Source organism: Protomyctophum parallelum, assembly GCF_964188405.1.
Source record: "Protomyctophum parallelum genome assembly, chromosome: 18".
Lineage (NCBI taxonomy): Eukaryota > Metazoa > Chordata > Actinopteri > Myctophiformes > Myctophidae > Protomyctophum > Protomyctophum parallelum.
In genome coordinates this window covers 17,200,813-17,213,371 of record NC_139716.1, presented here as the reverse complement: position 1 = coordinate 17,213,371, position 12,559 = coordinate 17,200,813, and the positions used below count along the sequence as shown (strand labels likewise).

Here is a 12,559-nt window from a genome sequence, read left to right as displayed (position 1 = left end):
ATGGGGATCAGTGATATTGCCGTAGAAGTTAGAACTAAGGATTTTTTTAAACTCTGTGGATGTACATTTTCACCGGGCTCAGCATTGTATTTTTAAATGCATTCTATTTGTAAATGCATTGAACATGTCAAGCTATTACCTAGGGGAGGTGACACTAATGCCTTACTAACTATTACCACTTTAACACTGGCCTCACAATGTCATGCAGGGCATAGCACAATAGACAGAATGAAAACGCTAAGTAGGTGTTTAGTTCAGTGTTGATTTCCACAGCAAATTGATTTTAGTTTTAGTCATTTAGTCTTTTGAATAGTTTTAATTTAGTTTTAGTCAAATTTTAGTGACCTGGTATGTTTTAGTGTTAGTCTAGTTTCAGTCGGGCCAAACAGCCAAACAGCATAAGATTTTTTTTGGCGGGCCTCATGATGCCGTCATAATGGCTGCTTTCACACGTTAACACTTTACAGTAAAAATGGTCTACAAGCACATGCTCCAGTAGAGCCTCATGGCTCCATTGCAGCGTCTTGAAAAGTAACTATTAGATACAGTTAGATAGAACCTAACTGTATGGCTCCCGTAACGGTACCTTGGCTCTCAGGGGTCCATAATGCACATGTATGGCTCTGGTATAACGGTACCTTGGCCCTCAGGGGTCCATAATGCACATGTATGGCTCCGGTATAACGGTACCTTGGCCCTCAGGGGTCCATAATGCACATGTATGGCTCCGGTATAACGGTACCTTGGCCCTCAGGGGTCCATAATGCACATGTATGGCTCCGGTATAACGGTACCTTGGCCCTCAGGGGTCCATAATGCACATGTATGGCTCCAGTAGTAACGGTACCTTGGCCCTCAGGGGTCCATAATGCACATGTATGGCTCTGGTATAATGGTACCTTGGCCCTCAGGGGTCCATAATGCACATGTATGGCTCCGGTATAACGGTACCTTGGCCCTCAGGGGTCCATAATGCACATGTATGGCTCCGGTATAACGGTACCTTGGCCCTCAGGGGTCCATAATGCACATGTATGGCTCCAGTAGTAATGGTACCTTGGCCCTCAGGGGTCCATAATGCACATGTATGGCTCCAGTAGTAACGGTACCTTGGCCCTCAGGGGTCCATAATGCACATGTATGGCTCCGGTATAACGGTACCTTGGCCCTCAGGGGTCCATAATGCACATGTATGGCTCCGGTATAATGGTACCTTGGCCCTCAGGGGTCCATAATGCACATGTATGGCTCCGGTATAACGGTACCTTGGCCCTCAGGGGTCCATAATGCACATGTATGGCTCCGGTATAACGGTACCTTGGCCCTCAGGGGTCCATAATGCACATGTATGGCTCCAGTAGTAACGGTACCTTGGCCCTCAGGGGCTCGGGGAAGCCACCGTGTGGTATCCCGATGTGTCCCTGCAGGAACTCCACCACAGACAGCGGGAGGGACAGCTCGTCGGCCCTCTCCTCCACCTCGGCCCTGCTCAGGTCGTTCTGCACCATGAACTGGGCCAGGTCGCCCACGATCTTAGAGGATGGAGTGACCTGTAGACAGAGAGAGAGGGAGAGGGGGAGAGAGAGAGAGAGGGGGGAGGGGTTGAAAACAGGTTAGTGTCAATCCTCTGAAATCTTCACATGTGATCATTATCAGTGATTTGGTTGGTTGATTGAGCGTCACAGTCCCGACCCCTTCAGAACGACGAGCGTCCCGGAAGAGAATTTGAGAATTAAAGGCCTTTAAAGCCCTTTACAAAGCCAACTCGGCTCCTGACACATCTTGACAATAAACACTTTTTTGGGGGGGACAAATAATTAGAAAGAAGAAAAACTCTGTTTATTGTCATGATTTGTCAGGAGCCGAGTTGGCTCTGTCCGAGGCTTTATAGGTCTTTAAATAAATACTTTCTGAAACGTCTATGGAGGATAAAAATGAATGGGAAATTATCTTCCGGGCCGCTCCTCTGCGGCTCCTCTGCGGCGCTGTATAAAACAGACACCTCAATAAAGGTGTTATTCAGGCAAACGAGAGAGGGAGGGAAAAACAACCGATATAGTGTATTTCTACTTAGTGTACTGTGAATGGACTCCGCTCTTCTCCCTCCTTGTTAGCGCTTTGCAAATGCCTCACTTTCCTGACAAAAACAAAACAAAAAGGACCAAAACCCCCAGAGGCAGCGCCTGCTGACAGGCTATAGTTACTTTTCGCTCAAAAAGTTTTGAAAGCCCCGCATGAACTAACCGCCTGTGTGAGAACATTTTCCATCTTTTGATGGCCGACATTTCATTTCAAAGGGTTCCCATGCAGCCGTGCTGCTGTGTCATCTTCTTCTTCAGACATTTTTCCCAACAGAACATGCACCAATGTTTTTTCTCACTAAGCCATTTTGACATGAGATCAGATTCTAAAAATGTCTTCTACATCCTGACAGTTTTCTGAAAAAGCATATTGCTAACACCAAAAGAGGTTCCCGCCCAAAATGGGCCAATCAAGAGTCTTCGCAGAGAGATGAGAGCACGAGTTGGACACGCGAGGGGAGAAAAAGGGAAGGCAGGCAGACATGGAGAGCGGGCGGGGGGAGGTGTAGGTACAGTGCGTGCGGTGGTGGTGTGCATGGGGTGAGTTGCAAGAATAAAGGGATGGTGGAGGAACGCAGTCAGATCAATGGAGACGAGGGGAGGTAAGATATGGGGGAGGAGGGGGGGGTGAAGCACGGAAGGAAGTGGGGGATGAAGTGGTCTTCTTCGTGCACCTTCGCCTTCTCTTTGAATAATCTCCACAACAATACAGGTGAACATAATAGGAGACTTATCTTTACTTTAACCCATTTAGACCTGGGAACGATTCTACAGATGTCTTCTAAATCCTGACAGTTTTTTGGAAAAACCCTATGTTTCTATGTCAGTGGTTCTCAAACAAACCACCAAGATTATATGTAATTGGCCGCCGACCCCCATCTAGAAATATGTTGTTCCAGAGACCACCCAGAAGCAAAGATTTGAGTTAAAAGCGTTATATATTATATATATATATTCAAAGATTTGCACTACATTTTCACGATAAAAAAAGAAATAGACCTACAAGCTCTTAAGATCTGCTATTTTTCAATAGCTAAAGTATAACATTACGCTTAAAACACCAAAAGGGGTTCCCACCCAAAATGGGTTAAAACCACACAAATTCACTGAATGATTTATAATGGCACGTCATTATGGTAATAACAATCCTTCATTTGCATAATGGCGATAATGGTTGGCGTCTTGTAGCGCTGCTACACCAAACGTGGACGACACTGGATATCATGCAGGCATTATTCCGCTGTCACACTTTCATTTCATTACTTCTTTTGTTCCTTCCACTCATGCTAATGCACAAGGCTCCAGAAAATAAATTAAAAAGAGATCAAAACACAACTCGATAATGAATGGAGGAGACTCGACTGCACACGGCGTTTACAGCACTTTGTTCACCACTTCCGTTTCTACTTATAATAATACGGTAATATTGGGAGAGGGGGAGAGGGGGAGAGAGAGAGGGTGCCGTGTCAATGTCATTAGTCAGAAGGTTCATTGTTCTGAAATGACTATCCCTATATCTCTAACCCTAACCTAAACATAACCGCAAGCACGGGAGCAAACCTAAACATAACCGCAAGCACGGGAGCAGTGCATGTTCGCCAACCTTAATGCATGTTCGGACTAACGGGACTTCGGATCTATGGGCAGTTCCCAGAGAGCGAGAGAGAGAGAGAGAGAGAGAGAGAGAGAGAGAGCAGGCGCACATTTCACAACAGATTGTGAAGACAAATATCCCTTCAGGGACAATAATGATTATTGTTGCAGAGAAAATGAGGATGACTGATACATTAATGAAATCAAAGAAAGACAATTACCCTTGCATAAGCTGCTGCTAACATGCGCACGCACACACGCACACACGCATGCACACACGCACGCACACACACACGCACGCTGAATTACAACATGCTGATGGACAGACGTAATATGAAGGGCCTGTGGAATTTCATCCACAACATGAGGAAACTGCAGACATTATGATCCGGCCCTGCAGTGTAATGAATATAGTCTCAAGTAGGGTTATTTTGCTAGTCTACTGAGGTCATTAAATATTTCATGGAAACAGCATTGATCAATTAGGCAAGACGAGTACTAAATTAAAACCCCCATACTGTACGCTCCCAGCACTTTAGGGACCATACGTGCCATTTCTATTTTCCATGGTGTTAACCCATTCTGAACGGGCACCCATTTTGGTGTTAGCATCATGTTATGCTTTATCTATTGAAAAATCGCAGATCTACAAGCTCATATCGCGCCACCGAGTGGCGCGATACGAGCTTGTAGGTCTGCCATTTTTGAAAAATCGAAGAACGACTGACATTTTTAGAATCTGATCTCAGGTCAGAATGGGTTGATCAGACCAGTGTGTGTCCAGTGGAAAACCTCGTATGAATCTGATCTCAGGTCAGAATGGGTTAACTCACTGAACCATATCAAACGTTATGGAAGAGGTTTCCCCAAGGGAACGCCACTGGGAGCGTTCATGTAACTAGGTACATTTACTCAAGTACTTCTTACGCTTGTATAGTATTGCATGGCTTTATATATATGTCTGTATGAATTGAAAATACACTGTAGTGTAGGATCACAATGGAAACAATGAGGGATTCTTTTTTTGTGTTTTCATTTTTAGAATTATTGTATAACTGTGCCTTTGTACCAGTGTTTATATGTCTTGATTAATTGAATACGTAGGACCACAATAGAAACAAGCCTGCAAGGCTTATTATTTGGAAGGATTACTTGTTAGAAATGTATTCAAGTATTCAATCAATCAATCACATATTTTGATATGCCACAATTCTATTAGATTCTGATTCTTCAATTCCAAATCGATACTCGATTCAAAACGACTCACAATCAAGGGCCTTTCTCGGCCCCACCTCTCTCCCTGTGTTTTAGGATCCAAGATGGCCGCAGCACCAGGAGGGGGTGGCCTTACTGGGCTGCGTTCACAAATTCAAGACACCCGTCTTGCGTTTGTCTTGTGTCTGTGTTTAATGGCCACTCCAATGCATTTCCAATGGAACCCCATATGGTATGACCAAACATTTAGTTTGATGGGGGGGAGGGGGGGGGGGGGGGCAGAACACATCCATCAAAGCTGTGTTCAGACACGAGGCAAGTGTCTTGAATGCAGCCCAGTAAAGGCATATGTCGACCACGCCCGCCCCACCCCCTCCTGGTGCTGCGGCCATCTTGGATCCTAAAACACAGGGAGAGAGGTGGGGCCGAGAAAGGCCCTTAATAAGGGCCTTTTTAATTCACAACACAAGGTTGCAAATAATATAACTTTAGGCTAATAGTAACTTAATTGAATTCACAGTCTCAACGCGTTCCAAATACCTGCAGTCTGTTTAACTTGGCAAATGAGTTCAAAGAACAGCCTCACTTGAGGATCTATAGTCGGACATGGAGTCCAGGGGGGGAACGCGAGGGTTTTGAATCGTTGTGAATCATCATCATGAATCATAATCACGTCCCGCGACACCATGGATTTCCACAGATATACAAATATACGCCTTGGCAAATCACAGAAAACATCATTTTCTGTATCAGAAAACTGTCAACTGTTAAGACAGCAACGCTTGAGCAGAGCTCTGTGAGGAGACCTGGTTTTGAAGCAGAGAGTGATAACAATGCCTCAATTCTGATTGTTTTTTTTTCTTTGTTTACTTGTGTATAGGAGGCGGGGCACAAAGAAATGTGACTGAACTGCTTAGATCCCTAGAGAAGCCATTACGTTGTTAGCGACTCCAGTGAGTAATTGAAACCACAGAGAAAAAATAAAAGAAAGGAGAACACAAACGACGGCGCTCGTCGCGGAACGCGCATGGTATCTTTTTACCACAACCCCCTCATCCCTCGCCATGCTCCATATTGTTTCCCCTCCCTATATCTAGTACACCAGAGTGTAATCGGCTCCACCATCTCTGCAAAGGAAGCCAAAGAACATTGTCGTTATTACTTCTCTTCATGAAATACCACCTTTCTTTTTCTCCGATGTGCTATAAATATATATGTGGCTTTTGTTTCTATAACTCCCTCACTACGTCCCCGGGGACTTTACTAGTGCTGTTATTATTATGTCTTGTTATGATGAGCCTTTACACAAAATTCCACCTCTCACACATCCATTTGACTTCTTTTACCCGTTCTGCCTGCACGACTTTTCTGTCTGTTTATCTTCACTCTCTTCTCCAAAACATCCCCAACCCCCCCCCCCCCCCCCCCGCTCATCCTCTCTACCTTTTCACATTAACCCCCTTAACGCTGTTTCTGCCACATGCAATCTCAATCTCTCTCTCTCTCTCTCCACCCCTCCGCCATATATTTTCTCCTCCCAAGGTGTGCATCTCTTTTTTATGATCAAATCATGTCTTTTCCTGACGTATCATCTTCATTCGACTTGTCATTGGGCGAAGGTGGCGCACACACACACACACACACACACACACACACACACACACACACACACACACACACACACACACACACACACACACACACACACAAAGTAACTAATGTTATCAAATACTTGTTGTGGAGTAAAAGTACACATTTTGCCTAGATGTAGTGGAGTAGAAGTAAAAGTACTGGAAATTGGAAATTATCAAGTAAATTACAAATACCTGAAAATTGTACTTAAGTACAGTACTTCATTGCTCGATCCCATTTTCTCCTTTCACTCTTTTCTTATTCCTCCCTGTATCTCTCCATAGCACTATACGGTGGGGCTCCACCGGGCGCGTTGCGTCTCCGTCGCGTGCGTCAAAAAACTAACCGGGGCCATTTTAATCCAGTCACGCAACGCGGGCAGTGGAGCCACCCTTCATTGATTAAAAAGGGAACATTCCCTGACGGTGACGGAGACGCACCCGGTGGAGCCCCGGTGTTATGCACCAATTACCCTTGGTACAAGAATGGGATGAAAACAGTTAAACGGATGGTTAATCTTAGGGAATAGTATAGTGGTACAGTGTAGCGGTGTGAAATAGTACTTCAGTGTGAAATACTATCGCAGTAAAATCCACACAAGCACGCATACTATGAGTCAGTGGTTCCCAAAGGGGTCCCAGAGGGAGTTCCAGGGGTTCACCAGCTAAATAATAGTTTGGAACCAAATGGACTCTTATATGGGTCTGTAACTCTGAGAGCGTCAGAGTTACATTAACATTGATTTTACAATATCAATTGGGGGTCCCAGAGATAGAAATGCCATTAAATGGGGGGTCAAACATGCAGTCCTTGAAATAAAACGGGTTGAGAATCACTGCTAGAGCCGTAAAAATCTTCCCTGGCATATCTTTTCAAATGCATAGCATAGCAGTGGGAGAATCATGACCATATTACCTTGGATTCTGTGAGAATTTCGTTTTCTAAAACAATTAATAACATGATGTACTACATTTAATAAATACCCTTTGTATAGCGCTTTTCTTTTGCACAGAATGTGAGTGTGTTACGGTCATGATTCACCAGGATCCTGGATGGCTAGATTCTATAGGCTTAGATATTTTTTTGGTAAATCTCTAAGGGAAAAAGTTATGGACGATTTTTTCAGTGAACCACGCCCACTGCTATGCTCTATATAGCAATGGTTCCAAATACTTTTCATGTCAAGGACCCCCAAATTGATACTAATTAGCCCGCGGACCCCCATTTGAAGAGATATGCCAGGGAACCCCATAAGAGAAGATTTTTACGGCTCTAGCAGTGATACTCAACCAGTTTCAAGGACCCCCAGGTCCTAGGCTACAGACCCCCCATTTAATGGCATTTATATCTCTGGGACCCCCAATTTATAATGAAAAAACTATGTTAATTCAACTCTGAGTGTATACAAATGGAACCAAATGGACCATTGAACCACTGCCAGTGTATGTTTGTGTCAAAAAATGTATATACAGTATGTCTCTCTAGTTATTGCTCCTCGGGTCTCTCTGGCTCAAAGAACTCTTCATGAACAGATCTGGCACATCAGAACAATCTTCCACGTATATAAATAATATAATATATAAATGCACCACTTTCTATTTTCAACAGGCTTTCTTTATCTCTCTCTCTCTCGCATGCACGCACACGTGTACACACGCGCACACGCGCTCACACACACACACACACTCCTGTTCCGTTCCTCTCTCCCTGCCAGCGGGTGTTATAGATAACTGCCTCTGGGAGGTCTTTCAGTGGGAGAGAGAGTGCCAAGCTGTGAGTGTCAGTGCATTACAGGTATAGCTGTGCGTGTGCGCGTGCGTGCTTAGGTTGAACTGCTGTATATCCAGACCATACATAACTCCTGTGAATGGCCAACTAGCCAGGGCTTCAGTAAGCATTATATCACCCAGAACGGTGTGAAAGCACAGTCGCACACGCACACACACGCACAGAGAGAGAGAGAGCCAGCCAAGAGTGGAGTGAGGAATTGTACCTGTCAGGCGAAGAGGAGGGTGGAGAAAGAGAGAGGAGGCGATAACGAGGAGGTTAGCAGGAGAGAGGAGTTAGAGGAGAGGAATGGAGAGATGCTGGGAAGATTAAGGAGACATGAAGGAGGCCGAGGGAGAGGGGGGGAGAGAGAGAGAGAGAGAGAGAGAGAGAGAGAGAGGGGGAAAGAGAAGAGAGGGGGAAAGAGAGAGGGGGGGAGGGAGGGAGAGAGACAACAGGAGACACAGTGGTGATGGAGAGATGGGGTAAAATTAAAGTGGCAAAAGATGAAGGAAGAAGCCAAGAGATGAGGAGAGCGAGAGAGAGAGAGGGAGTGAGCGAGAGAGAGAGAGAGAGAGGCAACACACATCTGCACACCCCACAGGGAATATAATATAAAGAGCTTCCTATGTGTGAACACTGGGTGTGTGTGTGTGGTGGTGAGTCAGTGAATATAATTGGAACGGGAGAGTGTGCGCGCTCACAGGTGTAGGTAACTGATACGTCAGCGTGCGCACACACACACACACACACACACACACACACACACACACACACACACACACACACACACACACACACACACACACACACACACACACACACACACACACACACACACACACACACACACACACACACACACACACACACACACACTCTAGATACAGTAACCTATAGACATGACCAGCATCAACATGTCTTCTTATCAACACGGTAGACGTGTCAAACCATCCTTATTATTCTAGAGTCTATACAGTCAAATTGCACTGCAGTGTCAAAAAGAGATTCACGTCAGCTATAGGCATGGGAAGAGTCGTCGTTTAAAGAGGTTAAATTTCAAGGATTTGCCAATTTGCTAACCACACAGTCACCGCTCCCACACATAGCGCATATCCTTTACAGTCTATTGTTGAACCCATAGCACTATAGAGCTCCGCAGTCCCGCCCCCTTTCATGACGACGCCAGGCCCAGGAAGAAATTCCCAATGCATTTTCCCCATAGACATTTCAAAAAGTATTTATCTAAAGTCCTTATAAGCGTCGTACAAAGCCAACTCGAGTCGTGACAAATCATGACAACAAACACAATATTTGGACCAAACAAATAATTAGAAAGAAGAAAAACGAAAAAGGTGTTGTAACCTGCGTTTCTTTTCTCCCTTCCTTCTAATTATTTGCTCGGTCCAAAACATTGTGTGTATTGTCATGATTTGTCACGACAAGGGCGCTGCGACGTGTTGTGGGCTTGCAGATCGGCTATTTTCAAAATGCAAGTGTAAAATTACTTATACTGGATCTCTTGTCCACTAGTCCCTTCCTAACATTTTATTCTAGTTTTAGTCGACAAAATCAACACTGTAAGGCCGCATGAGGCTAACGTCTTACAGCCAAGTTTATTTACATAAACCAGATGGAATATAAACACATTGCTTACTTTGGAATTATGTTGGTACTATAAAATCGGCGGGTAACATCATAGCTTTGTTTGCTATACAGCCGCTTATTCCCGAGCATGCTGACCCTGCTGTATAATGTGTGCATCTCCACGTTGATCCACTTCAATAAGTACCAGCAGCACAACACTTTGATGTGTATATGATACTACAGGCCACAGGACATATTTAGACGTAGGCCTTGCACCCTATGGTAAATAGCTACTTTGATCTAGCTTGGTGATGGTATCAAATGGCCCGGGTTCCTGTTGGGCTTCCTGTGACCACACCTAATATGGACAGGTTGACCACTTTAGACTTCAGGGGGGATGGGGAACCTGAGATCACCTTTCCTTTGTTGTCTCTGTATAAAGGGCCTACTGAAAAGGTCTGAACTGCATTAGTGGCCCACACGCCGTGAGGGTGGTGGGTGCATTTGTACTCTGCAAATAAACATGGAACTCTGCCTCATTCATCCGCCTGCCTGCACCTCTTCACCTATCTGCCTGATTAGCTTTAGACTTTCTTCCGTTTGAGTGTAAGTCAAGTCTTTATGTTTGTTTATGTGCTCTATAGGGAGAGAAAACAGTCTCTTCTCTGTTGGCTCATTTACTTCAAGAGCACTAGACAAGGTTAGATTGACTGACTGTCTATTGTTGGCCGATTTTCCAACGCGTTTCCCCATACTAGGCTTTCATTTTTGAGCCGATTGCGAACGAAAATAAAAGCCTGGGTATACCGTCCGAGGCTAGTGACTGAGTGTGTGTAGACTGTGACTGTGTATATACACACACACACACGTGTATACGTTATAATGGTACCTGACAAGCGAGACTCGTCTCCGCTCCTCTGGTCTCAGAAGGGTATTGAACGGAGTGAGAGATGTCGGCCATTGCCAGGCTAACAGGATGGAGCGCACTCTGCCCACTATAGCAACATTAGGACAACATCGGCTTGTGCAGCGAAGCCCGGCGAGCCTTAATTGAATTGAATTGATACATGGAGAATGGAAAATGTGAATTGAGAAGGAAAATTGAGTAGGACAGAGTCAGAGAGAGAGAGAGAGAGAGAGAGAGAGAGAGAGAGAGAGAGAGAGGACAAACAAAGGAAATGCTGTAGACTAGAGTGTGGATGTAACCTAGGAAGCGCAAGCAAAAGTAAGAAAAATGGCTCCAGGGATGAATTTGTCATCCTGACATGACGCAACAGATAGAAGATGAATGGTGAGAACGAAATTAAGAGGATAGGGGCGATAAAAAACCAACAAAGGATAACATAAGGGGAAGAGAGGAGAGAGAGAGAGAGGTGACATCATAACGGATGGATTTCAAATAATGGAATGGTAAGACAAAATCGACACACGATGCCTGGGGTAAAAATGGTCACGGCAGAAGCAAACAGCAGCAGTGATTATGTGAGCGTGTATACACTATTGGATGCTCTGGTCAATCGGCACATCGACCGCTGGTCTCAAATTGCAGTGGTTTTCAACCAGTGGTCCCGGGGACCGCCAGTGGTCCTCGAGGGGGGTTCCAGGTGGTCCCCAGCTAAATGATGGAGTTGGAAACCAAATGGACCCTTATGGATCTTTAACTCTTGAGAGCCGTAAAATGAAATCAAATGGACCCATACGGGACCATTTGGTTTCATTTTACACTCTCAAGAGTTACACTATTGTTAAACATCTGCATTACTCAATTTACAAGAATAAGTCTACACAATTAGAGAATGTAGAATGATTGTTATTTTGATCAACGTTTGCCTGTTATCTCTCCTCTATCGTACCACTATACCAACATCAAAATCTTATCCAACAACAACAAAATATTCTTTAGTTTTGGGTCTGAGAGGCTATGTCATCAAATGGTGGTTCCGTGGCCCAAATGCCAAATTAATAATGGATCTTAACAATTTTTTGGCAGGAACCCCTTTTGGTGTTTTAAGCATTGTTATGCTTTAGCTATTGAAAAACAGCAGATCTTGTAGGTCTGCTATTTTTGAAAATTTGTGAAAATGTTTTGCTTCGTGGGGAGGTTCCTGGAACAACATACATGTATAGTCAAATGGGGGTCCGCGGCCAATTACATATATTTTTGGGGGTCCTTGACATGAACATGTTTGAGAACGACTGACATAGAAACATAATATTTTTCAGAAAACTGTCATGATTTAGAAGACATTTATAGAATCTGATCTCAGGGCCATCAATATATATATATATATATATATATATATATATATATAATATATAAATATATTTAACTGCATTGTGCCATTTGTTTTGTGCTCACTGCTTATAGCTGAAAAGACATGTTCATTACAATGGATCAGACTGGCGCTCTATTCAAAATATAATCTCCTCACGTCCCTGAAGCAAGAAATCCCCCAAAGAAAAATAAAATGTCAAGGATCTGTGTGTGACCGCTGCTTTCCTCTACACTATTTTTCTTCAATTGCAACCATATCTGGAATGAAATGAGCAATCGATGCAAGTGCAAAAAAAAAAAGAAAAAAGACACTTGCTGTTGTGTGGGGTGAACAACATTAACAAAAGCAATTTCATGAAAACAACTCGCACTGGATCAGAATCACATGATGACCTCTGCATTTGTTACA

At 44.1% G+C, this 12,559-nt stretch overlaps 1 protein-coding gene across 1 annotated transcript in view; it reads right to left on the bottom strand.

Annotated features, from left to right (window-relative positions):
* The window catches only part of LOC310875852 (pyruvate carboxylase, mitochondrial-like), a 427,358-nt gene that overhangs the window by 34,784 nt on the left and 380,015 nt on the right, over positions 1-12,559 (bottom strand). Inside the window, exon 22 of the mRNA XM_083789259.1 lies at positions 1,371-1,550. Within this exon, the coding sequence (XP_083645385.1) occupies positions 1,371-1,550 (180 nt within the window). The remainder of the gene's footprint in view (positions 1-1,370; positions 1,551-12,559) is intronic.